Here is a 27,439-nt window from a genome sequence, read left to right as displayed (position 1 = left end):
TTAGGCATGCTGTCTATTGTCACTCTAACCACAAACAAACGACCATGTCTCTTCTCGCTGTAGAATCCATCAAATCTTCAAAGGTCCCTTACTTGGATCGTCCATAATAAGCCTCCGCTATTCTCTTACCAACAGCTTCACCGCTCCAGTAGGCTCCAGTCGCTGTGCCTAGACCAACAAACGGCGCCGTGTGCTCGCCTGCCAGCCACAATCCATGATCTGGCAAACCATCTCGCATTGTCCGGATATCAGCATCACCCTCTTCCAAACCGACTTGGAAATTACTATAGCTTCCGAAACCTGACAGCTCATCGTGAAGCCAATCTGTAGCCTTAAAGCCAGACGGCTTGCAGTCAGGGTTGCTTTCCGAGTAATGCGGGAGTCGTGAGTAATATGGCTTGAAGAAGTTGAGGAGAAACTCGTCCTTCTTCTGCGGATCCGATATTTTCAGTAGCTCGCTCGTGATATACTGCGACTGCTCGCCGTATGTGTAGAAGAGAAGGGTTGGATGTGAAACTTCTGGGCCCAGGCTCGCAAGTTCCACGACTTCTTGATTCCATCGTCTTGGGTTCAGATCAGGAACGTAGTTTGGTGAGAGCCATTGCACAAATCCCTCTGCTTTTCGGTCGTCACCTTCTTTTCCGAGCCAGTAAGGGTTGGGAAAATTGATGTAGACCTTCTCAAGGCATCCGTAACCGATGGCATCAATTGCCTTGGTCATTCGAGCAGGTAGCGCAGGCTCAAAAGCATCGAGGTTTCGTTTTAGCCAGCCAAGGGGTGCAGTGACAACAACTTCGTCAAACTCGAGTGTCTGGCCGCTCTCTGTTCTAACCTTGGCCTTTTCCTCAGGATTTGATCGATATGATATCCTGTCGACCTTCGTCTGAAACTTGATCTCAGCTCCCCCAAGAGCAGGTTTCGCAACTTCATCAAGAACCCTCTTGTATGTGCCGGCGCAAAACAGATTCTCTGGATCGAGTTAGCCGATTGCTTTCATATAATTCGGATTCCACATACCTCCTTCTATACACTCTTCCAACCAAAAGAACTTCAGACTCTGCCTGTAGACAGGACTGCCGATAAAAGCACCCCACATCTCAGATATTTGCATGACAATGCTTCGTATCCTTTCGTGGTTGGCCTCAGTATCAGGTACCCTCTCGGTCACCTTCTGGACGAAGAAGTCATGAAGACTCTCTTTCGAATCGATGTCTGCCGAGTTGCTATTAGAGTGCTTGAAGGCATCCTGAATAATATCCCACATGATAGTGGAGTACTTTTCACCTTCCTTAAGGGACAAGAGCTCGCCAGACTCGGTAAAGACACAAGACGTTGACTCCCAATCACCGATGGCAGTATTCGTTTGCTTGGCCAGATCTAGCATTGGGTTATCGTTGGTTCCATGAATCCAATTAGGACCAACATCAGCCAAGTGGCCATTTGGAAGGACCTCTTGATGTAAGCGGCCACCAATTCGATTCCGGGCCTCAATGATAGTGACTTTGAAGCCATTCTGAATGAGAATATCTGCGCACCGTAGACCAGCGAGACCAGCACCAACTACACCAATATGTGGTTTTGAGGTCAGATCACCCCTCCAACCCTGCAAGCTTGTTAATCAGCATTGTCTTCAAAGTATGTAAGAGGCTGAAAATGAAACTGCCACCATTGACCAGCCCATAAGTGGCGTCCAATATGAGACATTTAACAACGGCAGGTTTGGTGCAGATTTTGTACATACCTGTTTCAAACTATCCATAGTGACAAATTTCCTCAAGATCTTATCTTGATCATACCCAACCCGAGTATGTGGACGGGTAGACCAAAGATCCTGGTAGATCTTGGATGTATGCCTAGCGGCAGGACTAGTGCAACATATCGAGTAAGCATCCATGCTGAGATATTCAAGATGTATGGTCGAAAAATATGCGTTTAGGGATGGGTGTAGAGCAATGGTAAAAGAAGGAAAACTGGACTTCCAGTAGGGAAAGAGGATCGAGATAGAAAGATATAACAAGGTATGATAGGGCGGGGGATACAGGTGTAGCCCAGAACGGAGGGATATAAGCCTCAACGGTTGACAAGGAGGTCACCAGGTGTCAAAGTCATGTCAGACAAGACATGACTTTTGGCCACCAAGGTTCCCGGAGCATAGATGACAACTCGTAACAAGCTAGATACCGTGATGACGACGATCACGAGGGAAATATATCCACCGCATAATGGAGGGAGGGAAATGAGCGTGTGGTGTCTCGGGTGTGTGTTAGCTCCTATGGTGTTTAGATCAAGGCAATTTCTAGCCAATGATCAAAGTTGGAGATAGTTGCGGCAACCTGAGCGGTTTACAAACCCCAGATAACGAAGAAGGGCCAATCGCGAAACATCAATAAGAACAAGACCCTGGTGCTAAATTGCAAAACCGTTGATGAGAAAACGGGCGCAGGGGCAAACGCCGCCATGCACGCCTCTGTGCTTTAGTATGAGCTTTTAACTCAGCTTAGCAACATCGCCATTGGAGCAACCTCTTTGATAAGGAAGCTCGACAGTATGTAAAAGACCAAAGTGAGGCGGATATGGACATGGCTGTCTCACGGATGCAGGTCCGGGGTTCAAAAAAGAGTAATATACCGAAAAAAAAAAGATACACAAAGAAAAACCCGCAAATAACCAATCCAATGGCGGCTCTGAACTGCTGCTCATGGGAACACGGGGACAAGACAAGGCCCGTCGTTTGATATAGAACCAAGATGCCCCTCAAAAGGCCTGTGCAGATCCAGATTCAAATCGTGGATCCTCCCGTTTGCCAAGCCACACTAGTTCTAGGAAACGGAGGTTGTAAAAACGGTTCATAGCTGTCAAGTCGAGCGCAAGCAGGGCTATGTAAGAGCGAGGCAAAGTGATAAGAGAAAACGAGGGGTGAGAACGAAGACTGATACGTACTTTAGTAAGAATCGAGGGTGCAAATGAGATAGAGCAGGACGAAAGAGGGAATATCGCATTACTCTTCAAAGAGCTTATGAAACATAAAAAGAATCGATTCAGGCTCAGAGGAAAAGATTCTGAGGCAATCCTCAAGTTTTATCTTTATCGGCTTCTAGCGGCGTGGGGCCATGACTAACGCGATTCACCGCAAAAGTAAAGAAACTTGATTGTCTGCTTCGTATCTTTGGCGTCTTTGGATGAAGGGTTGATACTATCTCGAGCTAAATACATTGCAGAAAGTGAGCTCTCCAACGACTTATCCACGAACCCACGAGACTGTCAAGCCATCATGTCCAAGTGCTCAAAGTCCCTGGTACAGGTTGAACTAAGCGGTACGGAGCTCACGAATACAGAGACAGGAGTACACAGAATGTTGTGTTTGATGATAATCCAGGTTGCTTGCGCAGTTAAGAGAGCGAGTGAGAAGATGCTAAGTAACCATACGTTAAAAATATAAGCGTCGGTCAGGTTGCGAAGAATGGAAGTGAGCAGCTTATAATGAGTGAACCTCACATTGGGCGTAGGTAAAGGTGCAGTCTTTGTAAGGATTGTCAATGTGTTGTACTCAATGCCACTCAAGTGAGAAGGAGCACAAGTACCATTAGAAGCGTATCGATGAGTGACTCTCGGGGCATCGCTCTATACTGGATGCTGAACGTCGTCCTCGATAGCCATCCTTCACAGCAGTTTTAGGCACCTCAAATGCTTTACCTGCGTTGCTTTCAGTCTATGACCTCACCCGTAGATAGCCAATCACGAATAAAATCAGATGAGCGGAACATGTATGGCCTTTGTCATGAATTCTTGCAGGGGAAGTCCTTGGGATAAAGGAGATCCTACTGGTTAGGCATTTAGTTATGAACAGTTCCTTATGCAATGAAGTACAAGACCCATAGCATCAGGCCATTCGAGATGAGGACGGTAATGGGCTTTTAATAAGCCGCGGATAGAGACCTCGCTTAATGAGTTATCGAGGTTTATTACCGAGGAAAGGTTCAACTCGAGTGACCCTCCATTCATGTCTCACTTTTTTTGGTCAAGATTCAAGTCATTCCATCATGTGCAAATGCGTCGGCCCCGCCCCCACAAAATGGAAGTGATGCCGCTGAAGCCAATGGGAGACTTTGTATTTCATCACAACAGGCCCACTTAGTCGGTGCCGAGGTTCAAGGTCATCATCGTCTGGGGTAATGTTTGTCTGGGGCTTGAGAACAGCTAAAGCAAGCCGAATTCCATTTCATTCAAGTCTGTTTCTCACTTGTTCTCCTCTAATATTGTGATACCGCGTTGCACTGTAATATCCTATATCAATCATGAGCTCTCCTACAGATACATTCTCCCGCGAGGAGGTCCGCTCCCATACAACCGACGAGTCCCTCTGGTGCATCATCGATAGCACAGTCTACGATCTCACAGACTTCGTCGACGCTCATCCCGGTGGTGAGACTGTCCTAAAACAAGTCGCCGGTCAAGATGCTACGACCGCTTTCTACAACCTCCACCGACATGAAGTTCTGACAAAGTACAAGGATCTCGCTGTTGGCACCATCGAGGGCGAGAAGCCTCAAGTCATTACCCCACAGCCTGGTGACCTCAGCAAGGTCCCCTACGCCGAGCCTCTATGGCTTGCAGAGCCCTTCCGTTCGCCCTACTACAAGGACAGCCACAGGCGATTGCAACGCAAGCTCCGAGAGTTTGTCGATAGTGAGCTTTACGCGGAGGCGCAAGAGTGCGAGGCGACTGGACGATACATTAGCCAGAAGATGATTGATCGCATGAGCGAGCTGGGCATCTTGCATATGCGTATTGGACCGGGAAAGCATCTCCACGGTGTTGATCTCATGGGAGGCGCCGTCAAGGGTGAGGAGTTCGACTACTTCCATGACTTGATCGTGGCACAGGAGCTTGCGCGAGCTATGGCTCGAGGTTTCGCTGATGGAAACATGGCGGGCATGACTATTGGACTGACAGCGGTTCTCAATTTCGCCCGCGACGAGGCATGGAAGAACAAGATTGCCAACGAGGTCTTCAGCGGCAAGAAGAAGATCTGTCTCGCCATCACCGAGGCCTTTGCTGGTTCAGATGTCGCTGGATTGCGTACAACTGCTGAGAAGACACCCGATGGCAAGCACTATGTAAGTCAATTGCTGCTTGAGGGTTAAAGACAAAGCGCTTACACAAGCTAGATCATCAACGGTACCAAGAAGTGGATCACCAACGGTGTATGGTGCGACTACTTCGTCACAGGTGCCCGAACCGACAAGGGCTTGAGTGTCTTCCTCATCGAGCGTGGCGAGGGTGTTGAGACCAAGCAGATCAAGACCTCTTACTCTACAACAGCTGGTACAGCTTTTGTGACATTCGACAACGTCAAGGTCCCCGCTGAGAATTTGTTGGGCAAGGAGAACAAGGGAATTCAGGTCATTCTCAGCAACTTCAACCACGAGCGATGGTACATGGTTTGTAAGTGTTACCATTTCTCAGCCTCGGCATAACCATGTAGATCAGAACTAACCTCTATCCAATAGGCGGAAGTCTTCGTTTGTCACGATCCATCATTGAGGAGTGTCTCAAGTGGAGTAACCAACGTCAAGTGTTCGGCAAGTCACTGATTGACCAACCCGTCATCCGTCAGAAGTAAGTTTTCCTAAACTCTGCATATTTCCTCAATTGCTAACGCCTTCCAGGCTCGCAAAGATGATCGCGCTCATCGAGGCCAACCAGTCATGGCTCGAAACCGTCACCTACCAAATGTGCCACATGCCCTACTCACAACAAGCACAGCACCTTGCCGGCCCCATTGGTCTGCTCAAGATGAGCGCCACTCGCGCTGCCCACGAAGTTGCCGACGAGTCCGTGCAGATCTGGGGTGGCCGTGGTATTACCCAGACTGGTATGGGCAAGTTCATCGAGATGTTCCACCGAACATACAAGTTTGATGCCATTCTTGGTGGTGCCGAGGAAGTGTTGGCAGATCTCGGTGTGAGACAGGCCATGAGAAACTTCCCCAAGGCTATGTTGTAAGACTACGGTGCAGTGTTTCAAGACGGCTATAGTTTAAACCATGTATTATTGGAAAATATTCAGCAATTTATTTCTTCTTGTTCAAGCGAAGGAAATGTGATAATGAATTACTTGCTAGGCTGCGATAACGCAACCTTTTTGATATATATCATGATCAAACTTATTGAACATTTCGCATTGGGTACAATCTTGCATTAATACCCTTGGAACTGTAGCCGTTGGCTTTCTTCTGTGTGTTTTAGTATTCATCGTCGTCACCTGTCAACGTGAATTCGGCAAATAAGTTGATGTGCTGATTTTAGGAAACTTTGTTTGGTTAGGGTGTAAGCTTCCAGCTTTTTGAAGCTAATGTCTCTCTATCGTGGCTGAGCATGATCTACTTGATCAGCTGAACTACTTGGAGTCTATTGCAGCTACTAGAAGTCGGCATTTCTTTTACGATACCGTTTTCAAACTTGCCTGATGGGTACATGGGCCCCATCTCGAAGCTAGTTGAGCCTTAAGACTGGACCTCGTGTTTCCTATATCGTCAGTTGAAGAGTGAACAGGATGTATACAAACTTCCATACATGAATAATAATCATATATAGATCATAGGTCAAATGTAGGTGCCGCTCGTGATGATTGACCGTTCTCCAGGGGCCAGGGGAAGGACGCGAAGGCCAAGGTGAAATTATAACCAAGTATTGGTAACAAAGTACGTTCAGGCAAACCCTGTCAACAAGTCGATTGAGACTTGTAAACACAATATAGAGCAGTATAGATTTATCCTGTAGGGCTTAGCCATGCAGTCCTCACAAAACAACCAAAACTTCGATCTCAATCCAGTGATCCCAGCCCCTGAGTCTTTTTTCGCTTTTTGAAAAGCCTGAACCTGGCATTATCTACCGAATGATACCAGTAAGTGCTCTCCAATATACAGATCAAAATGACAATATTCGAATCTTCAGCGGTTTAGAAAAGACATGAACAAACACCGAACTTGAATCAAAATCGCATTTATATATTGGCAGTTTGAAACCACCTGCGTCAAAATAAGTGTGGTATGACTCTAGATATGATTCCCAGCCAGGGGATAAGCGTAAAGTAGACAACTTAGCTCAACGCAGCTCGATAGAGAAGTCTGCATAATGATATTCTTGTGGTACCAAAATCAAACAATGCTTCCTATGGTGCACTTGATTGGCTTGAGTTGAAAAGAAAGAGCTTTTTCAGAAGCTGTATAGGTATTTATTCATCTTCTAGATTTGCAGGTATATTCCGTAGCAAAGCCTTAAATTTCTTGCTGGGTTTCACCTGGATCGGCTCGTTATTCAAATACTCGGTCAAGCTTGTTGTAAAAGGTCAACCATGCCGGATTCATATCTTGGCCCGTGGATTTATTATGAGACGTAATCAAGCCACGCCAGAAGCCCTCGGGTAATCGGAGCCTTGAACCATTTTATATCTAGACCTTGGTCACACAGATACCCCTGGCGAGTTCCGTCTGCGTGACCTCGCTCACCATTTGTTCATACCAAGCCGACTGAACAGCCTATCATCCTAATAGCATGCTGCTAATCAGTTACTATCTCTATAGCAACAGGCCGGTCACGCTGAAGCGTCCAAGGGGAACCGGCCACCCTCTGAGCCTTGTTCACCTTCATTCTACACGCCTGCTTCTGCTAGTAACGCAAAGCATAGGTCGGCAATATCGAAACACACAAACAGTCACACCAGGTTAGAGTTTCCACAACGTCGGGATCAACGCATTTCATCTCGACTTGACTACCAAAGGAGCACACCCAGCTCTCCCCAGCTTGGGCTCTCCACTTGCAGCGAGTAAGCAGAGCACCAGAGGTGTTGTGAAACATTGCATGCAAGACACCAGATATTTTCAGTTTGATCTCGTCACCCCCCACCCATCACCATCCGTCTGTCTCAAAGTCGAGTCGATTTCATGGTCATAGTCGTTCGTTTGTTGTGTAACGAAATCCAATGCCGATATGTTCCAATCAAAGCTGGGCGCCGCCAGCCAGTCGTCGAGAACTGCGCACGGTTTGTTTTGTGAGCCTCCATTCTGCCGTGATGATCATAAGAAGTCGTGCGAAGAAATTGAACTTTTGTCAAAATGCCGTAAAAGAACTAGGAAATAAATCGTCCGTGGGTATCAACGGGTCTCCACGTCCACCTCGTCTCAGTCGCGATGCTGAGTAACGAGCCCCATTTTAGTTGCTGGGGCACTGAGACTGGACGTGTCCAGGCTGCTGGCACTTGTAGCAGATCTTCTCACCACCAGCGGACTCCTTGGGGCAGTCGCGGGAGTAGTGACCAGACTCGCCGCAGTTGTAGCACTTCATGCCGTTGACACACTCGCCTGTTAGTTGGTTAGCTGGGATCAAATGCTTCCCAAATAAAAGTGCAACTCACGAGACATATGGCCGTAACCACCGCAAGAGTAGCAGGTCTTGCCAGCGCCACCGCCGAAGCCACCACCATAGTTGTTACCGTAGGAGGATTTGGAGCAGTTGCGGGCAATGTGGCCAATCTCACCACACTTGATGGTTGTTAGTCAGGAGCCGTAGTCTGAAGGAGAAAGAAACTCACCTTGTAGCACTCGGTAGCCTGGCCGCTGCCGCCGCTCATGGGGCAGTCACGGGAGATGTGGCCGGGCTGGCCGCACTTGTAGCAGGACTTGTTGTCCTTCATGGGTTCAGTGCAGTCACGGCCTGTGATGGATTAGCAAAAGTCAACAAGGAGAGGTGAGAAACGTACTCATGTGGCCCTCGCCTGATAGCAAGACATGTTAGTCGGCAAAATTACAGCATTAAAAAAACTCAGGTCTTACCACCGCAGTTGTAGCTGGGTCTCAATTAGCAAAGAAAAACTCAAAAGCTCTGAGAAAACACTTACCACTTAGCAGGACCCTTGGTAGGGCAGTCACGGGCCTAGAGAGAACAGTGAGTGGATTGAGATGAAGACGTCGAAACGCGTATCATACCTGGTGACCAGTAGAACCGCCTGAAAATCATGTTAGTGCTGATTCAAGTTTGGACGCAAAATTATGTGGAAACAAGACATCGCAACCGAGGCTCAATGGAATTCAAAAGCCATTGCCAAGCCGGGACTGCGGTGAGTGTATGGCACGCGACCAGCCGGAGCATGCATTAACACGTCAAGGGCAAGCCACAACACCAAGCTCAGAACCTAAAGAAGCAGCGCACTATTTTGGATCGTCTTTGGAACAAGACTAAGCGCAGAAGCTCGTGTTGATCTGGAAACAGGTCTTGGTGCGTGATATGCTGATGAACGAGTCTGAATGAAATATATCAGACTTACAAGAGTAGCAAGCGCCACGGGGCTGCTGCTGTTGTTGCTGCTGGAAAGAATCCATTTTGAGAAACTGAGTGGTTGTGTGAAAGGGTTTCTGAATTCTCGAAGTCAGTCCAAGAAGTGAGGCACGGATGTGAAAGTATGAAAGTGTGTTGAGGTAAAAGCTAGAGTGGTCACCCGCCTCCGAGATCCGATAGAGGTAAGAGATTGGCGAGGGGCTGATTTGTGGTGACGGAGTTGTAGTAAGAAGAGGGGGGACTGGAGGAAATTTGAAAGGTTTCCTTTGCGGATGTGAAAACACAGACTCTTTGAACCAAAATGGCTGAGAGGCGTGAGAAAGTCATGAGGGTGATTCAGAGGCTCTTGAACTTTGCAATTGGAGCTGTAGTCGCGTTAAAATAGTGATTGACTGCCGACAATGGAATCCAACGGCTCGTCCCAAAGCTTGTCATGACAGTGGACAGTGAGTCTTGAGCCCACTCACAACGTTCTGATAGCTGAAAGTGGTAGGCGGGGGCGGGGTGCAGAGATTTCCTAGGTAATTTTCCTCCAGGATTTTTTTCAGGCGAGCGCTGAGAGATGATGATGCGAAAGAACGGCAGTGAAGTGGGAGTTGCTGGTAAAGAGGCTGCGTGTTGATTTCTGAAAATGTGAACTCAAAAACTTACCGAGATCTTTGATTTGCTTGCGGTCGCAAGAGGAGAGGATCAAACGAGAATTTGAGGAAAGTTTGTGGTGATGTGTGAAAGAGAGAATCAAGGCCGAGTTCAAAGTTGAGGGGAGTTTTCACGCGCTTTGACGGGTTGAGTAAGTGCGGGTCGAAGCTGCATACTGCCCGCCTGCCCTGCCGTCTAAGGTACCTAGTCTAACGTCCCTGGCCCAGTGCGTTTCTCAATCCACAGTGGAGGCCTGACTTCTCGCTTCAGGGCTCAAATCGTTGGCCCTTCCGCTGCAAGTCGTCCCTTGCAGCGAGCACATCCACTGGGCTAACATCGTGGATTTGGATCTGGCCAGGGCACTGTGCAATCACCCGATCACATTTTACTACAGATATTCGTATTCCAACGCCAATTGACCTGTAACTACCCGAGAAATTGCTTTAAGTAAATTGGTTTGTTATTGTGTTCAACAGGCATTGGCTCGCTTGCCATTGTTCTCGAAAACTTCGAGTCAAACGAGGATGTACAATGTCAGTCTGACAAGGCGTTTATCATGGATGGATCGATGTCGTCTGAGTTGGCTGTTACGCAAGGTTTACAGCTGTTCTATTGGTACTCAAGCCCTATATGGCGACGTTGTACAAAGATGATGCAAGATGCCAAGGTCGGGTTTAAGATGCGACATTATGGCTATCATCACGTTGTATCACTCGACTTGTGCTTATGAGGCTGAGTGTGATAGGTCATAACCATCTATCAGAGCCGAGCCAAGCAGATAGGTACAGCAGCTGTGACCTTTTAGGTACCAAGATATGTCAGATGAGATACTTTGAAACCTCGATCGCAAATATTTCCAGAAATCACTCTTTAACACACTTGCCAACGTCGTCAAATGACCTTGCATCAAACGCTGTAACGTGATAAAATGCAGTTGCCCTAACCATGCACAATCAGGCGAGATCGCCAAAGACGTGGCGGGACCGCACAGATGGGGCAAGGTGGAGGTTCTAGCTGTTTCAGGTATAGTCTGTGAAGCTATAATTTGAGATCCAGATCGACGCAACATAACAACACCAGCCAACATCATGAGACGATTTATCAACAGAGGCACGCATGATGCCCTCAGTCTACGTCGAATACATGAGAGACAGTTCTTTTCAAAAAAAAAAAAAAAAAAAAAAAAAAAAAAAACAGAGCCATTTGTTCCGATAACCTCATTCTTCAATAGTCTTTGATCCTTTGCTGGCTAAGAGCCTTACTGGGGGCTTACGATCAAGGTCAGAGAATGTTGTCTCTCTCAAGGAGACAACTCGGCTGTCTGATGTTCTCCGATTGGAACTTGTGTTCATTCTCAGCATATATGCCGTGCGACCTTGTAATCGGAGAATTGTACGTACTTGGTAGCAGGGTGTGACACAAAGCTGTTGTGCAACTTCGAGTAGCCTCCTCGACAACGACGAATTCGGTCAGTCTAAAGCGCCGACTTGTTTTAGATGATGAGATCGCTCTTGCCTCCTCTGAATAAGACTCAGATGTTCTGATTTTCTATGAAGAGTTGGCCATCAGGATGTCTGACAACGAGAAGAAATCAAACGACGTTATAGACTGGACCTTGAATTGGAGAATATCGCCCATGATTTCAGAACTGCTTTTCCATATGGTATTATCCATCAACTGACTTGATTTGCTTCGAAACTACCTGTTAATTCTTATTATCGGTCCATTTATACACACTGACCATGTGAGAAGTGCGTCTTCACTGTCAACACCAATCTCTTGTTGGAATCTCGTTCCAGGGGAAATGGATGATGGTTCCTTGAAGATACTTACACGGGATCTCGGCAGGCGTATACTGTATAACAGGGGTCAAAGCTGAGTTCGCCGAGCACCTGGTGACTGGGCTTGTGAGAGAAGTAGCTACTAGTATGAGGCCATCAATCATCTTGCCGGGAATACCCACCATTCTGTTGAGATCTAATCAGGCTAGAACATGGTTAAAGCCCATGAGATTAGAATATTTCAGTAAAGTATTCTCATGCTTTGGACCAGTCATCTTCATGAACCCTGTAAATGCTTATCTTCAAAGTTTAAAATTGGAAGAAATTAATGGAGTTCTCTTTCGTGTCCCAGGCTATTCGCCATAAGGTAGTATTGAATGCTTTCCGAAACTCTCTGGATTTCTGATACGCCAATGGGCCGTGAAGATCACGTTCGAGGGCGTTTATGAATGGACAGGGTGAGGCCAAATATGGTATAAGTCTCTCTACATCTACATCTACATCTACATCTACATCTACAGGGCGATATGAGATATCTCGAGACGCCGCCAACCTTATGAAAAACTGGCTTCAACAGCCCCTCTTGGGAAATCAACGCGAGAATGTCTCCTTCCATCCCCTCTCATCTGTTCCACTTATTACTTATTACTTCATTTCGCACACTTTTATTCCTACCAAGATTCCTTGCAACCATCAGTCCGATAGTACCACAACAGGTCTCGTTGCTGATCTTCTCTCATGCATTTCCGAATGATAGGGCGCCTCTTGGCAACCCTCCTATCATTCCACAGTTCAGTGAAAGCTTCTAAACATCCCAACACGATCCTCCCTCGTCATTCCCATCCGCGGGTTGAATACTACAATGGTGTCCCTAAAATTAAGCACTCGGCGAGACGTAGAGATCTTACAAAGAGCGGGTATCGACCAATATCGCTAAGTTCTCACGGGTCTCCTCATGACGCCCGTTACTCTGCAATCTGGGTTTTTGAGCCAATTGGCCCAGACTTCCAGGTGATCCATGATGTACCCAAGGAGGTCTTTGATTCATGGGTCGAAAGGCTACGAAACAGAAGTTATGTGCTTACCCATGTTACCGCTACTGGTCCTGAAGAGGAAGCTATCTTTGCTGGCGTTATGGAATATGACAGAAACAACACCGTCTGGACACTTGATTGTGGTATCAAGGATTGGGTACCGTTCCTCTAGAAAAGCGAAGCAGGATTACAAATGAAAATACAAGGCTGCCGTTCGTACGGCACCCCCCGACAACCGAAGATGCCGAGGAAGAACTGGACTCGATCATGAAGACGAATGGTGTCAGACAAGCACAAGTGGCCATAGCATCGAAAGGCATAATCAAGACCGAGCGGGCCTATACCTGGGCCGAAGACGACCGCGAGACCGCCAGAACTAACGATATCTTTCTTCTTGCAAGCGTGAGCAAGATGTTCACTTTTGCTGCTGTTGACATCCTCATCAACAGCGGCAAACTCTCCCCCGAGACTAAAGTCATGAGCGTCTGGGCTAAGAATATCACTGTCAAACATCTGCTCGACCATAAAGGAGGATATGATCGAGGCGAAGCCGGCGAGGATATCAATAAATTTTAACAAAGTTACAATGTCCCTCCCCAGAAAGGGAAACAGAACAGCCACTGTTCGCGACGTTACTGAGTATATGCTCACTCAACCTCTACAGTTCACACCGGGCGAAAAGAAAGTGTATTCAAATTATGGACTTATGCTACTTGGGTATCTGGTAAGCAACGTTACAGGAATGCCATATATGGATTTCTTGGAAAAGAATATCCTTCAAGGCTTGGATGCATAGTTATTCGGGGCTTCGCCATACGAACACAGGTATGATCACATTATCCAGGAAAGTCGCATGATTGGGTTAGATCCGCTGCGTCCATTGTCGAATAGGTTAGTTGATGGAGTGTACGGGGGATACGGTATTATTATGGAAGAATGCGCTGCTGCATTTTCTCTCAGAGCGAGCGCCAGCACCATTACCAAGTTTGCTGGGTCCCACGGTAAGCACCAAGTTTCTACCTTATAGCTGTCTCTGAACTAACAATGTTATATAGCTGTTAGCGGAATTGGGCGTCGAAGAAACGGTTATCGTAGAGGTAACCTCGAAGGCGCCCGCACTCACGTAGAGAGCAATGGGGATTTTGACTTTGCTGTGGTGCTCAACATCAGAAACTTTGCTTTCGACAAAGAGTTCGAAGACCTGACAGAGAAACATATCCGCCCGCTTCTAGATGATATGATACCGGCATATTTCCACACGAAGAATAAGAAATGGGTTATTGACAGGGGTTAAATTGACAGATTGAGTGGGATTTATACGAAACCTGCATTTGCATTAAGCTTCAACTGGAGTGTCACGAAAGCAGATTATTTGTACATGGTGTGGTATCTCGATGGATGGTGGATGTCTGCTCGTCATGAGCTGACATCATCCCATTCGCTCGTTCAAACGGCAGCTGCTTCACGCTATTTTAATCAACCTCAATTAACGTTAGTACAACGCCATTAAATAACCTTTGATCGACGCTCAATATCTCTAAAAATCTCACTGAAGGCGTTTTAATAACTGGCTTATCAAGAGCCTCGCCTTTCAGCCTTCCTGGCCTAATCATGACTAACGATGACCCAACCAAGTTAAACTTCCGTCACGACCTTGATCAAACAGTGGACCTTCTCCAGTTACGAGCTCAGCCCTTTTCTACTGAACCCTTCAAGCTTTCGTCTTTCATGATTCCTCACTCTCTATCGGTCTCAGAATGTCTTTTTCCGCAGACGGCGATGGCCGGCTCGACCTCAAACGCCGCGTCCAAGACATGGACAATGATAATTGGAAAGAAGGCCATACACGAGTGGCAGGACAAAAACGCTTCAAGTCTACAGCCAACGTACGAATCGTGGAACGCCTCAAGCATATAACATGGGCTTGGTTCACATTTGTCATGAGCACAGGCGGTATTGCGCTGCTGCTGCATTCAACGCCACATCAGTTTCGAGGGCTGCAGGTTATCGGCAAGATCTACTTTATCCTTACGTTGGTACTTTTTGTTACTATCGTATCCGGTCTTATCTTTCGCTTCACGAAGACGCCGTATGCGCTGAGGAATAGCTTGATGCATCCCACTGAGAGTCTTTTCTTCCCGTGCTCTCTACTCAGCGTCGCTACTATCATTGCGAATGCAACTGTGTATGGGATTCCTGCTGCTGGGCCGTGGCTGACTACTGCGTTGCGAGTGTGTTTCTGGCTGTATGCAGGTCTTTCAATCTTATCAGCCATAGTCCAGTTCTACGTCCTATTTACTGGTGCTCATCTGCCTATTCATTCTATGACACCAGCATGGATTCTACCGGTATTCCCGGCAATGCTCACCGGGACTCTCGCTTCTGCCCTCATGTCCTCTCAGAGTCCGGAACACCGGATGTCGATGCTAGTCGCTGGTCTGACTTTCCAGGGTCTTGGATGGACCGTATCTCTGTTCATGTATCCGTTATACTTAGGCAGGTTGATGCAGGATGGTCTTCCAGCACCAGCGATGCGACCTGGCATGTTTATCGCTGTAGGCCCAGCAGGATACACAGCTGTGGCCATCATCGGTATGTCGAGGTCACTTCCAGAAGGCTACGGCTACTTTGCGACATATCCAATGGCGAACGAAATCCTCCGAGTGCTGGCACTCTGGACTGGCGTATGGATCTGGTGTGTCGGCTTCTGGTTCCTTGGATTCAGCCTCTTCGCCGTTCTCTCCTCTGCATTAAGATGGAAATTAAAGTTCAGCATGAGTTGGTGGGCTTTTGTCTTCCCAAATATTGGTTTCACACTAGCTACGGCATACATTGGTGAGGAACTGCAGAGTGAAGGGATTAAGTGGGTGTCAAGTATAATGACGATTTTGCTCGTGATTATGTGGTTGATTGTGTTATATGGAATGATCTCAGCGGTGATTCGCAGGAAGCTTCTTTGGCCTGGACGAGATGGTGATGAATCTTAATGAGGCTGCTTAACGATAGACTAGACAATTCGATAGTTGTAGATCCCAGGTCGATCCCCCATACTAAGAAATTCTTGATCATTCGCAAGAGGCGCAAACTCACTGAATTCCCTATTCTTAGCCCAGGGCTCTATGGTCTCTCCAGTCATGGTAACTTGGCCAATTCGACGAAACTCGCCTTTCTGGATGCCTCTAACGAGAGCCAATGCTTGGCCAACAGGGCTTCCATCACGATTGAAGCGGCAGTAGAAGGCAGACAGGTAAATATCGACAACCTCTTCAGCCAGCACAGTTGGGATAACATCATCGAGTTGAGCCATGGTTCCCAACAAATCTGTATATGCCCCCATTGTTGCCACACTTGGCCCCCCTGGTACCGTAACACGATTTTGGACATATCGCAACTTCCCGCCTGGTACGAACTCCAAAGCCTGCTCTTCTGTGAGACGATTCGATAGATCGATCATGTTCATAGAAAGGCGAGCCTTGATCAGCGGCCCCTGGAGAACAATGTACCCACCAGAAACAGACCCAAATTCCGACCCTATCGTTTCAACAGATGCCTCGATAACAGTGGCTGTAGAGACCCAAGGCAGTTCCGTCTCTGACAATTCTAGATTTATGTCATTGCTTCCGATCAGGAACTTCTTTTTAGTATCCGGCGCTGGCTCAACTGACGCCCAGGACCACGATGGGGCGCGATAATTCTGGGGCGGGGAGACTTTTCTACCCTCACTTATAGTCCATAATAGATCTTGAAGGAGAACATGACGCCATATTCCTGCCAAATATGAGTTTGGTGGGATCTTTGCATGGCTTTGATAGAAACCGGCAATACCGGCAAATGCAACCAAGCGATCAGACTCAAATGTGAGGGATCGTGACATGTATTCTTGCAGTAGAGTATGCCATACGAGCTGGAGACTCTCCTCGCTTTGGCCTTCTATGGAATACAGGGTTCCTGGAGCCATTGTATAGATGTATTCTCGATGAACGTCAAAGTCAAAGCCTTCGCATGTCTCGTTTGCGGCAAACCCTCCAGATGTCATGTCCGAGGCTGAGGTCCACCAGAGCTGGTCTCGAGCAACGTGGATGGTCCTTGGTGATAGGATCCATTCTTGGAAGACCCATCCCCTACGAAACAGAGGCTGGGCAAGAACTTCGTCGCAGAAAGCAGACCTGTTTACGATCCTCACAGGAACAGCTGGAATCTGATTCTCAAACCCTGTCCAAGACGGAATGATCTCACAAGGATGTTTGAGCATTGGATGTTGTTCTCTGAGGCCAGCTGCAGAATCTTGGGCAGCAGTAGCGGAGATTGTGACATAGGCCAGGGAGTAAACAGAGGCCATGTGTGCAGCTTCGGTCTGCCAATCATCCTTGGAATCTTGAATGATACAGAGTGAGTCAATCCAAATATACTCAACTTCTAGCGCGTTGGCCAATTTGATGGCGTCTTGAAATGTTGGTGGGATCGTATTAAAGGGGATGTTCTTAAAAAATGCATCTCTCAAAGACTTTAATAACATGAGTGGTTGTACTGCTCCCCAGCGATGGCTGAGGGCGATGTAGCGAGTAGATACGTCAAAACCAGTCGTATTTACTAGTTTGGCTGTAGGGTCTCCTCCTGGTTCCGTCGATGGCTGGCAGTGAAGCAGCCTTGTTGGCAGCCGAGGAGTCAATCTTGATATCGTCGGCGACGAACTAAGCCAACTTTTGATTCGTAGTAACGATTCTTGGCGATCGTACTTAGGTTTCCATATGAAACGATTGTCCCCTTTCGAAGTGTCTGAACTCATTAGAAGTGTTGGTATGGACAATACAGACCAGCTCACCGATTGACAAAAAGGCATGGTATATTCGAAAGGTATGGCCATGCCACTTCTTTCCATCCCAAGTGACGTACAGAAACCCAAGAGTGAACATGCCAGAAAATGTTCCCGGTTTTGGCCTGATGATGGGGATTCCGATTATATTCTCCCCCCTTTCCTTCATCTCTTTCAACCTCTGAGGAATAGCCGCTGGTTGTTCATCCGTCTGTATCCTCTCCGACATGATAGCACATAGACTACACTTGTCCGCATTTTCGGCCAGGTCACGGAGGCTGTGATGGAGATAAGGAGTTGGTTTGTCTTGTCCTGTTACGTAATCCAGTCTGACTTTCCATTCAGTCTCGACTTTTGTGAAGCCAGGAATTCCAAAATCAGTGTCCTGAACATCAACCAAGTCTTTCTCGGTCAGCACATTTGTTGGGACATAATGCCCCTGAAAGATGCCAGAACATGCTTTGCAAAAGTTCGAGGGTGTGGCTGTTAAGGGCATGGCTCAGTGTACAATCGTTGACGAGTATTAGAAGCTGTCAACACAGTTTAGGTCGAGATGAGATGAGGTGACAAGGAGGGAATATCGACTTGAGCGCTTATAGGGAGCATGATGAGGCCTGTCGGGCGGCTGCAGGCTGCAGGTTGTTAGCCTGGCCTGGACCAGGGTCATCATCTAGCATCTCCGAGCAGTCCGTATTTTATAACCGCGACGGAAGTCGACTTATAAGAAGTGATGAATTACAGAGGAAAGATTAACAAATGCAGTTTAGGTTCTGTCGAGGTCACCAATATTGAAGAATTCTGGGTGGGAGGTATGGATGTCTCGGTCACAGGCAGCTAATTTGTTAGGCGTCGGGAGCGCTAAGTTTAATTAATTTACCCACCGAACCTCGATCGTGAATACTGCAACACCACGATTATTGACATCTTTCTCTACCAGTTTTTCTATGAATACTTTTGTTTTAACTTAATCTCATCATGTATCACTAAACAAGGTTATCTTTGTACTTTGTTTCGTTAACAGCGCATTCACTTTCACCACAGAGACTGTCAAAGAGACAAGGCATCATGGACAAATTCTTGCAGAAAACACAAGCGCGAGCAACGCGTTCAAGTGCAATCAATGCATCGCAAAAGTTCTTGTCTCAGCTGGAGCCGGAAGATGAGAAGACTTCTGTAGCTAAGAAGCGCGCAGCTAAGCGCTCTTCACCTTCTCACGACGAAGACTTTGACGCGTCTGAAGGAGACGCGACGCCAGAAAACGATGTCAAGCAGCCTGTAACAAAGCGACGGAAAACGCAGCCCGCGAGAGGCAAAAATGCAAACGCCAAGATTCATGAGACTTTGTTTTCATCTGAAGGGGAGACAAGCCAAAAGCCATGCACCCCTCCGTCAAGGCATCATCCTCTCTCATATCACCGACCCCTATTGCTGAAAGAGTCTTCCTCTCGCCAGGCACTTCTCAGTTGGTTTGACGGTGTGAGTACCAAACGTTCGATGTCGTGGCGCAAGGCTTGGATAAATCCAAAGGATCACGGTCAGACTGAACTTCGCAATCTCCTGGAACGACGAGCGTATGAGGTCTGGATCAGCGAGATCATGCTGCAGCAGACGCGAGTTGCTGTGGTTATCGACTACTGGAACAGATGGATGGAAAAGTGGCCTACGATCCACGATCTCGCTGCTGCAAGTGCCGATGATGTTCTCAGTGCCTGGCGTGGCTTGGGATACTACAGCAGAGCGACAAGAATTCATGAGGCGGCAAAACTTGTGGTGAACGATTCGACTATGGAAGGACTGTTGCCTTCCTGCACTCAAGATCTCGAGGCAAAGGTTCCTGGTGTTGGACGATACACTGCCGGTGCCATTTCAGCCATTGTCTTTGGGCGAGCTGCGCCGATGGTCGATGGAAACGTTTTACGCGTGTTGAGCCGACAACTCGGGCTATTTGGCAACGTGAAAACCAACAAAGTCGTGATAGATACACTCTGGGCTGCTGCCGACGCTCTAGTCAAAGCTATCGCGCGCGATGGGACTGATGCTCAAAATAACCAAGAAGTTGAAACAAGCGATCGCCCTGGACGATGGGGGCAAGCACTCATGGAACTCGGAAGTACAATCTGTACACCGAAGCCAAATTGCTCTCAGTGCCCCATTACTTCGACCTGTCGTGCCTACGCTGAAGGAAAGACACTGATCCCAAGCAGAGGCCGTGATACAAAGATAGGGGACATCGAAGATTTGTGCGACCTGTGCGAGCCCTTCGAAGAAGCAACGGCCTTAGATGAGCCAGAGGTCAAGGTGGAAGCCAAGACCTCCAAAAAGGCCAAGGCAAATGGGGTATCAGGCAAGCAGATGACCTTGGCTGCATTTGCCTTCAAGGGACCATCTGGAGATAAGAAGCCTCCAACCAAAGCGGAAACGGGCCCAAGTCCTCGCGATATGGAGGTTATTGTCGATCACGCACGCAAATTTCCACTCAAAGTCATCAAAAAGGCAGTCAGAGAAGAAGAGACATTGGTCTGTGTGATTCGCCGGGGAGACGGGCAATATCTGATTCAGAAACGTCCAGAGAAAGGACTTCTCGCTGGCCTGTGGGAATTTCCCAGCTATATCCTCGAAGACTCGAAAGAGGGTAACACGCCCGCAAAACGAAGATCGAAGGCATTGTCATACGTTTCCAAGCTGGCAGGTGAGCACGGAGGCAAAGCAGTGAAACCCAAGCACGTGGAGGAATTGGGCAGTGTACCTTGGCTATTCTCTCATTTGAAGCTAACGATGCATGTACACTTGTTCACCCTCGAAGATGGTGAATTGAATGACACAAAGTCTCTTACTTCAAGTCGATTGAGATGGGCGACTCCTGAAGCTGTTGATGAAGAGTCCATGGGTACTGGAATGCGCAAGTGCTGGACACTTGCTAAGGACCAAGATTACTGAATAATATCAGTTGTATAATTATAGCGAGTGTATTTTTAGATGCATGTCACAGTCATGGCGTACAAACTAGGTGTTGGAATAGAATCAGCTGGAGGTATAGAAAGTTTTGGAAGATATTGTTAAGACCACAATTGTACTTTTCGGTCTATAATATCATATACTTGCCAGTGCTTTATTATTAATATTAGAATCTCCAGTCTGCTAGCTTTCCCATTATCTTGTGGTACAAAGTCTTGATATCTCATCATGAGTCCTCAGAAGGTGGTCACGTGTGCCCGCCGACGACGGGCGTCCCTTAAGTGGAAATCGCCGCGTCGGTAAAATGTGGAGACGCGTCGAGGTTGCATCAGCCAAGGTACAGTTCAACCGTTACACGCAGAGTCAAAAGACGATTTAACGGAAATGTCTTCAATTTCTATGTAAAACAATGACAAGTTGGTTCGCTACTGGTCGCCCGGCTCTTTTTGATGCCATCAACAATGCGTGTGACTTAATTGATCAGCAGATTGCATCAGGTACGTCATTAACTTGAATGACATGCCGTGAATAAGATGGTTAACACGCTTTAGATCTTGAAATAGTCAAGAAGGAACTTAACGAAGCTCTTCAGCAGCGGGATGATCACGCGTCTAGAGCGTCCGAGTTAGCGGATGAAAACGCTAGATTAAAGCAACAGCTACAGCAAGCAACAACCAAGACGGCAGAGAACGCACAGGCATCAGCCCAGCGAAAATCGACAGAGAGCAAAACATCAGAAAATGAACCAGACTGGAAGCTCGAGTGTGCCAAAGTTAGCCACAAGTTTAAGGCACTTTCGGCAAACTTCAAACAGGCAAAGGATGCCTTAAGAAAAAGAAAAGAGGAGCGAGATCGATGGATTAATCATGCGACGATGCTGGAAAAAAGGATAAAGTCAGCTGAGGACGAGCATCGAATCAGCATCACAGATCGTCAAAATAGAAGCTCTCGAGCAACCACTCTCCCTGTGGCGAGGACAGAAGATGCTGCTCCCAGTACCAGTACCAGTTTCACTTCGGAGGCTGGCCTCGAGCAAGCAGATCTGGAACTTCCACCTCTGGCCGCAGCATCTCTCCATGCTGACAATAACCAGCCTCTTCCCGACACAACAGCCGCCAACCCTAGCTCAGATTCCACACAAAGCGAGGGGGAATCGAGGCACCACGACGAGGAGCTACCAGAGCTACCACTTCAGGGTTACGTCTGCGAAGTGAAAATTAAGCAAGAACCGACATCCGACACACCACTTGTTGTGTCAGAAAGAGAAGTGCGAAAGAGGAAACGCAACGATGCAGACCCCAATGAATCGCCATTACAAAAAGTGAAAGTTGAGCCCAATGAGCGATCTTCGAGCCCCATACAACCATTAGGGCCTGCTACTCTCCTCGCACAAGAGAGTATAGATTTAGGAGACGTTGCACAGAGATTGTTGACGCCCAGGAAACGACGGGAGCTAGAAGAGACTCAAAAATTGGAACAAATGCATAGTGAAGCATTTGCTACAGCCACGACCCCTAAGCCTCTCTTCGTTCGACCAGATCATGTACCTCAGACGGCTCGACCAATTGAGCGAACCTCAGCACTCACGCCGTTGAGTGTAAATCGAAGGGTGGTGCAGTCAACCCGAGAAAAACCAGACACTCCCCTCAACAAGGGGCTGGGACGTGGTATCTCGACTTTGGCTGAAGATGGCGAAGCCTACAGAAAGGACAAGGATGCAAATTCAACTCCTAGGGGGAGACTTGATACATTGTTGAACAGTCCTGCCGCCCAGAACTCACCTACTGGTCGACTTACCCCCAGAACGGCATCAAGACCAAGCACAACCGCAGAAGACCTTGCAATTCCAGGACGACGAGTATTACCATTTGAACAAGGGAGTCGAGCTAGAGACAGAACTCCCGCCCAACAGCTTAATACTCCGAGTCGAACTACCGATACAGGCGCTGCCTCCAAGTTTATACCCCAGAATATGCGGTCTCCTTTGGGCTCGAAGGAAGGGGCTCTGCGACGCAAACCAATATCGGAACTACGCCCTGACGACTTCAAGATCAATCCCCAAGCCAATGAGGGTCACGATTTTGCTTTTTCTGATGTGGTGCGCAACAGAAACGAGAGGTCTCGCATGCAAGGCTGTACCGACATGCACTGTTGCGGGAAGGATTGGCGGGCCCTCGCTGTCTCTGAGCGTCCAAATTCCCCTTTGACAGCTGCTCAGCGACAAGAGGAGCAGAAGTTGCTGGAGGAGTATCTGGGTGATTCTGCATACCGCTTGGGAACCATGGACAAGAAGGAAAGAGATGAGTTGTGGGTTGAGGCCAAGACACAGGAGCTTGCCAATAGATATGGGACGCACCGATTCCACTACTCAAGAATGCGAAGTCCTCCAGGCTTTTGGAACGCAGACTTTCCGAACACACAGGAGCTGGAGCAGGAGAGATCAGAGGCTGCTCAGCGAGAAAAGCAGACGGTCCGAGACAGACACCGGGAGGCTATGCGCCCTGGTGGTAGATGGCTGTTCCGCGATGAGTAGATTTGGGAGAACGAGAATCATTGTAAGGATATTGAGCGTATATCTTTTGTCTTTGTGGGAGTTCAGGTATCAAGTTTACAGGGTGGGATATGAAGCATTGGTACAGGTACAAGGAGTAAACTGAATCATAATTGAATATTTTATTACTTATCCGTTATCATCATGACTTGTGTTGTGTTGTAGTTTCCATCTATTGATCTTAGCCAGGATGTTGATATTGACGAGCGATGCCGGGGCTTGGCCTTGAATGAGTGGATCCGAGTCCCCTCGTTTGGAATCAGTTTTCTGCCTCAGACAGCAACATTTGCCCCCAGTCTATGAACCTTGTGCTTTTAGTTACTGGCTCGTGCAGTGCTGGCCCTGGGCTTACTTACCTATTGCTTGCTGTCGTGCGTGCGTTGCGGCTTGAGTTTGTCAGCGCTCATAGGTCACAGCCATAGCCATACCTGCCGCTGCAGAAGCCCGCCTTGGATAAGTTTATTATTCCACACTGAGCGGACTGACCTCCGTTTTACGCTACCTCCTACGCAAACCCATCGCAACGCAACGTCAAGCGTCCCCCGTTTTGCCTGACGCAACTCGGCAAATCCTCTCCCTCTCCCTCATCCTCTCTCTCAGTGCGTCTACTCTTCGGCTTCGACTGCGCTCATTGAAACAAGTTATTCAATTTTATTTCGGAATTCTTTGTTGCGTTTCGTCTTCCATCCTTTGTTTGTGCGGCTTTATTGGCTTGATTCTGCCGCCTTTGTTCGCCCGTGCCGACTTGACAAATCCACCCATCAACTTACTTTTTTGCGGTCAACGTAGGCCGCCCACAGCTCGTGTCGCGTCGCAAGGTTCCTCGCCGTATCGACCCGAGAAGCTTCGTCAAACTGAAGCCCGCCGCATTCGAAACCTGCACCGTTCGCGAGAGGAGGCTCAAACGCTGTCTACACGGGTGTCGCATCAACTGGGCGACTCCCGTCCTCACTCAATCCCCAAGCCGGCACGATGAGTAACCGCCATCTGCCGGCTGGGCAGAATATACAGGGAGGAGCTCACGGCGCTGATATGGTCGGCGGTCCTGGAGCGCCTCGTCGGAGGCAGCCTCCTCCCTATGTTCCGTACCAGCACCATCACCAGCACATGAATGTCATGTATCCTAACAACTACATGGCCTACAACCAGCAGTACTATGGCTATCAGCCACACTACCAGGGTCAGCATTACCAGAACGCACAGTATCCTAACGCGCAGTATCAAGGCGGACAGTATCAGGCTGGACAGTATCAGAATGGGCAATATCAAACCGCACAGTATCAAAATGCTGGAATGCATTCTCCTGGATATGTGCCTTACCAGAACTTCGCACGATCACCACCTGCTATGCCTCAGTACATTCCCATGTCTGGCGTGAGCGTTCCCCCGAGCTACACTCCTCGACCAGCTCAGCAACAGTCACCTGCTTTGTCGAATCCCTACCAACCTCCGGCTGCGGCTCCAATCCCGCCCCAAACTCCCACCTCCACCCACTCGTCGCAGATGATTCCTCCTCCGACTCCCCCGGTCCCCCAGGAGACTGAGCCACTCCCTTCCGCTCCTCCTGCGCCTGTCGAGCCTGCCGAGCCTGCCCGAGTACCTTCGCCTCCTCCCGCTCCTAAGGAAACATTCCGTGCACCTGTAAGTTGTTCGACCGATAGCAAATCTTGCTCAAACTAACCCTATCAGCTGCCATGGTCATCCCACCCCGATTTCAAGTTCCCTCCCAGGGCCACAAAGTCGAGAAGACGGAGGAGGCAGCTCAATGCTGACAGTGAAGCTTTATCTTTACCAGTTGAACAACAACAGGCGGCCACAGAGCATGTCAATGCTCCTGAAGCTAATGCTCCCAGGCATTCGGACTCAGCTCTCACCCCCGCGTCCTCGGCTGCTCCCTCTGAGACTGCTGAAATAAAGACTGCTGATTCTCCCGTCTCTCCTGTCCAGCAACGATCACGCACCAACACTGCTACCAGCGCTGCCTCGACCGCGACGAACCGCCCTGCCGCACGCTCCTCCGCCGTCCCTGCCCCTGCTATTCCGTCTCTCCCCAAGGCCAGTCCTAAGGAGGCTAAGCCCGTGCGTGCTGAAAAGCCGGCAAACGGCGACGTAGCCCCGGAGACTGCCCCTGAGGGGTCAACGAAAGCTGAAGTCCTCGAGAAGGACGCCCTTGAGAAGCCTACTGAGCCTGGGCCCGCCGCCGAACCTGCCCCAGCAGTCAAACCTCCCCCCGCAAACTGGGCGGACCTCTTGAAGAAGCCTGCTGCTACCGCTCCTGGAAAGTCTAATCCGGTTAATGGTACTGCCTCTTCTAGTACTCCGGTCAACGGCCATAGTACTGATAATGTTGTTGGAGCCACCAATGGCTCTACCTCCAGCTTTACTAAAGCCAACGCAAGCTCTGTTGCGGAGGCTATTCACTCATTCCATGTTGGTCTCGCCGATCAGGTTTCTTTCCTCGAGCCTCGCGGCCTAATCAACACCGGGAACATGTGTTATATGAATTCTGTATGTCTCAATGCCCTCATTGATCCCAATACTAAGCTAACCAATGGCAGGTATTGCAAGTTTTGATGTTTTGTCTTCCCTTCTATGATTTCCTAAGCCAGATCAGCAAGCGTGCTGTTCACAGCTTTAAGAGCGATACTCCTCTTATCGATGCCATGTAAGTTGTGCATCCAAGCTAGGCTCTATGACTCAAAACACTGACAGGCTCCTGAAGGATTATGTTTATGCATGAATTCAAGACCATCAAGTCCGCTGCTGGCATTGATTCTCTGCGAACCACTCTCAAGAACGAGGAATTGGAGCGCTATGGTGATCCTTTCACACCTGAATTCGTTTACGAAGCTATAAGGCAGCTTCCAAGATTCGCCAGTATGAGGGTATGTTATTCTTGACCACTCGAAATATTCACGAATATTTGCTAACTGATTACAGCGAGGTCATCAGCAAGATGCTGAGGAATTCCTTGGCTTCCTGTTGCAATCTCTTGATGACGAGTGCACTGCAGTCCTAAAGAACTCCACACTGCCTGATCAAGAACGTAGGGCCAGTTCTGGTTCAGGTGCTGGTGATGACTGGCTTGAAGTAGGCAGAAAGCAAAAAGCCGCCGTTTCTCGATCCTCAGGACCTAATTCATTCAGCCCCATCTCGAGGATTTTTGGTGGTTCGTTAAGGTCGGAGTTCCGTGTGCCAGGCTTGAAGGACTCCATCACCACTGAGCCTTATCAGCCGCTTCAGCTGGATATTGGATCTCCTGACGTGCGCAATGTAGTAGACGCTCTACGTGGCCTTACTCGTCCTGAGCGTCTTCAGGGAGACTTCAACTCACCCCGCGGCAAGGATGTTACGGCCACCAAGCAAGTTTTCATTGACACGCTACCTCCTGTCCTCATCCTTCATCTCAAGCGCTTCCAATTTGATGCAGAAGGTAATGGGACTATCAAAATTTGGAAGAAGATCGGCTACCCCTTGGAGCTTGAGATTCCCCGTGAAGCCCTGTCGCGGCAGAAACGCCAGACGTACGGTGACGACGGCATGCCCAAATACAGGCTGATCAGCGTGGTATACCACCACGGAAAGAACGCCAGCGGTGGGCATTATACTGTTGATGTTCGGCGTCAAGAAGGACGCGAGTGGATTCGCATTGACGATACCGTCATTCGCAGGGTCCGAAGTGAGGATGTTGCCGAGGGCGGCGAAGAGGAGGAAATCAAAGACAATCGCAAGGAGGGTCATTCTTCTGGTTCTGCTGGAAACCGATTTGGAGCGGTTCTAGACGAGGATGCTGGAGATGATGACGGATGGAGCAAGGTCACCAGCCCTGCCGGAGGAGCGAAGAAATGGAGCAGCGTTGCCAACGGTACTAGTAACGGCAGTACCAAGGCCAAGCAGGTCAAGGACAACATCAAGGACAACAAGGTTGCCTACCTGCTCTTCTACCAGCGAGTGTAAGGATTTATCATCACCTTACCTATTCACTAACTATCACACTCACTATGCCACCATGTCGAGCATTGGTCATGGAGGGCGTTACGACTTAACACGAGCTTAACGGCCATATTTGGATGGGAAAAGCAGCATTTTCAGACGGAGTCGCATGTTGGGAGGTGAAAAACTAGGGAAAAGCTGCATGTCGGTGATATTCAGTATCCAGCTTGATGCTCGGCGTATGGCGTCGAGGAAGGGATACCTACTGATTGGACTGGGACAGAGGAGGCGCTGGTGAGATGATGCCTGTGAAAGGCTGATCAGCCAGCGTATATGGGATCCGTTAAGAAGCTTAGGTAGGACCTCTGGATGAAGCGGTATATCAGCATCTTCTGTTA

The 27,439-nt window shown here is 48.5% G+C and overlaps 12 protein-coding genes across 12 annotated transcripts; 8 read left to right on the top strand and 4 right to left on the bottom strand.

Moving 5' to 3' along the window:
• Positions 1-88: 88 nt before the first annotated feature.
• On the bottom strand, positions 89-1,894 carry BKA55DRAFT_688508 (uncharacterized protein; the record flags this gene model as incomplete). The annotated part of the gene is made up of 3 exons (XM_046199219.1): positions 89-969; positions 1,018-1,603; positions 1,742-1,894. 3 exons carry the CDS (start codon positions 1,892-1,894, stop codon positions 89-91), a joined length of 1,620 nt encoding a protein of 539 aa, XP_046051063.1.
• Positions 1,895-4,295: 2,401 nt separating this feature from the next.
• Positions 4,296-6,006, top strand: BKA55DRAFT_507932 (acyl-CoA dehydrogenase/oxidase; the record flags this gene model as incomplete). Its single annotated transcript, XM_046187375.1, has 4 exons — positions 4,296-5,117; positions 5,169-5,445; positions 5,511-5,619; positions 5,670-6,006. 4 exons carry the CDS (start codon positions 4,296-4,298, stop codon positions 6,004-6,006), a joined length of 1,545 nt encoding a protein of 514 aa, XP_046051062.1.
• Positions 6,007-8,553: 2,547 nt separating this feature from the next.
• On the bottom strand, positions 8,554-8,764 carry BKA55DRAFT_564213 (uncharacterized protein; the record flags this gene model as incomplete). Its single annotated transcript, XM_046192474.1, has 2 exons — positions 8,554-8,714; positions 8,761-8,764. The coding sequence occupies 2 exons, from the start codon at positions 8,762-8,764 to the stop codon at positions 8,554-8,556; spliced, it is 165 nt and encodes a 54-aa protein (XP_046051061.1).
• Positions 8,692-10,062, bottom strand: BKA55DRAFT_564203 (uncharacterized protein). Its single transcript, XM_046192473.1, has 6 exons — positions 9,987-10,062; positions 9,624-9,700; positions 9,325-9,412; positions 8,987-9,006; positions 8,899-8,933; positions 8,692-8,847 (listed from the first exon to the last, which is right to left on the bottom strand). The coding sequence occupies exons 2-6, from the start codon at positions 9,660-9,662 to the stop codon at positions 8,823-8,825; spliced, it is 207 nt and encodes a 68-aa protein (XP_046051060.1). The 5' UTR covers positions 9,663-9,700; positions 9,987-10,062; the 3' UTR covers positions 8,692-8,822.
• A 2,431-nt stretch (positions 10,063-12,493) lies between these two features.
• Positions 12,494-12,961, top strand: BKA55DRAFT_537893 (uncharacterized protein; the record flags this gene model as incomplete). The annotated part of the gene is made up of 1 exon (XM_046189972.1): positions 12,494-12,961. The coding sequence occupies one exon, from the start codon at positions 12,494-12,496 to the stop codon at positions 12,959-12,961; it is 468 nt and encodes a 155-aa protein (XP_046051059.1).
• A 95-nt stretch (positions 12,962-13,056) lies between these two features.
• On the top strand, positions 13,057-13,365 carry BKA55DRAFT_688505 (beta-lactamase/transpeptidase-like protein; the record flags this gene model as incomplete). The annotated part of the gene is made up of 1 exon (XM_046199218.1): positions 13,057-13,365. One exon carries the CDS (start codon positions 13,057-13,059, stop codon positions 13,363-13,365), a length of 309 nt encoding a protein of 102 aa, XP_046051058.1.
• A 54-nt stretch (positions 13,366-13,419) lies between these two features.
• BKA55DRAFT_317867 (uncharacterized protein) lies at positions 13,420-14,234 on the top strand. The gene is made up of 2 exons (XM_046185669.1): positions 13,420-13,790; positions 13,845-14,234. Exons 1-2 carry the CDS (start codon positions 13,643-13,645, stop codon positions 14,081-14,083), a joined length of 387 nt encoding a protein of 128 aa, XP_046051057.1. The 5' UTR covers positions 13,420-13,642; the 3' UTR covers positions 14,084-14,234.
• A 312-nt stretch (positions 14,235-14,546) lies between these two features.
• Positions 14,547-15,766, top strand: BKA55DRAFT_508445 (voltage-dependent anion channel; the record flags this gene model as incomplete). The annotated part of the gene is made up of 2 exons (XM_046187432.1): positions 14,547-15,694; positions 15,724-15,766. The coding sequence occupies 2 exons, from the start codon at positions 14,547-14,549 to the stop codon at positions 15,764-15,766; spliced, it is 1,191 nt and encodes a 396-aa protein (XP_046051056.1).
• Positions 15,767-15,796: 30 nt separating this feature from the next.
• On the bottom strand, positions 15,797-18,098 carry BKA55DRAFT_592782 (heterokaryon incompatibility protein-domain-containing protein; the record flags this gene model as incomplete). Its single annotated transcript, XM_046195445.1, has 3 exons — positions 15,797-15,849; positions 15,880-17,565; positions 17,612-18,098. The coding sequence occupies 3 exons, from the start codon at positions 18,096-18,098 to the stop codon at positions 15,797-15,799; spliced, it is 2,226 nt and encodes a 741-aa protein (XP_046051055.1).
• Positions 18,099-18,515: 417 nt separating this feature from the next.
• On the top strand, positions 18,516-20,734 carry BKA55DRAFT_564194 (DNA glycosylase). The gene has a single exon (XM_046192472.1). The coding sequence runs from the start codon at positions 18,668-18,670 to the stop codon at positions 20,537-20,539; it is 1,872 nt and encodes a 623-aa protein (XP_046051054.1). The 5' UTR covers positions 18,516-18,667; the 3' UTR covers positions 20,540-20,734.
• Positions 20,735-20,966: 232 nt separating this feature from the next.
• Positions 20,967-23,090, top strand: BKA55DRAFT_508502 (DNA repair protein endonuclease SAE2/CtIP C-terminus-domain-containing protein; the record flags this gene model as incomplete). The annotated part of the gene is made up of 2 exons (XM_046187441.1): positions 20,967-21,054; positions 21,109-23,090. 2 exons carry the CDS (start codon positions 20,967-20,969, stop codon positions 23,088-23,090), a joined length of 2,070 nt encoding a protein of 689 aa, XP_046051053.1.
• A 990-nt stretch (positions 23,091-24,080) lies between these two features.
• On the top strand, positions 24,081-27,065 carry BKA55DRAFT_508370 (uncharacterized protein; the record flags this gene model as incomplete). The annotated part of the gene is made up of 5 exons (XM_046187420.1): positions 24,081-24,749; positions 24,798-25,616; positions 25,667-25,773; positions 25,831-25,993; positions 26,049-27,065. 5 exons carry the CDS (start codon positions 24,081-24,083, stop codon positions 27,063-27,065), a joined length of 2,775 nt encoding a protein of 924 aa, XP_046051052.1.
• Positions 27,066-27,439: the final 374 nt, after the last annotated feature.

Source organism: Fusarium redolens, assembly GCF_020744475.1.
Source record: "Fusarium redolens strain MPI-CAGE-AT-0023 chromosome Unknown BKA55scaffold_6, whole genome shotgun sequence".
In the NCBI taxonomy this organism is placed as follows: Eukaryota; Fungi; Ascomycota; class Sordariomycetes; order Hypocreales; family Nectriaceae; genus Fusarium; species Fusarium redolens.
This window is presented reverse-complemented; position numbering and strand designations above follow the sequence as displayed.

What these genes read in the sequence shown, in the direction of transcription:
- BKA55DRAFT_564203 (XM_046192473.1), bottom strand. Translation starts at nt 9,662, where the DNA reads ATGACTTTCTCACGCCTCTCAGCCATTTTGGTTCAAAGA. An exon ending in CAGCCATTTTGGTTCAAAGA is followed by an intron (nt 9,413 to 9,623) that starts GTCTGTGTTTTC and finishes TCGAGAATTCAG; the next exon opens with AAACCCTTTCACACAACCAC. An exon ending in GCGGTTCTACTGGTCACCAG is followed by an intron (nt 8,934 to 8,986) that starts GTATGATACGCG and finishes TGTTCTCTCTAG; the next exon opens with GCCCGTGACTGCCCTACCAA.
- BKA55DRAFT_317867 (XM_046185669.1), top strand. Translation starts at nt 13,643, where the DNA reads ATGATTGGGTTAGATCCGCTGCGTCCATTGTCGAATAGGTTAGTTGAT. An exon ending in CAAGTTTGCTGGGTCCCACG is followed by an intron (nt 13,791 to 13,844) that starts GTAAGCACCAAG and finishes AATGTTATATAG; the next exon opens with CTGTTAGCGGAATTGGGCGT.
- BKA55DRAFT_564194 (XM_046192472.1), top strand. Translation starts at nt 18,668, where the DNA reads ATGGACAAATTCTTGCAGAAAACACAAGCGCGAGCAACGCGTTCAAGT.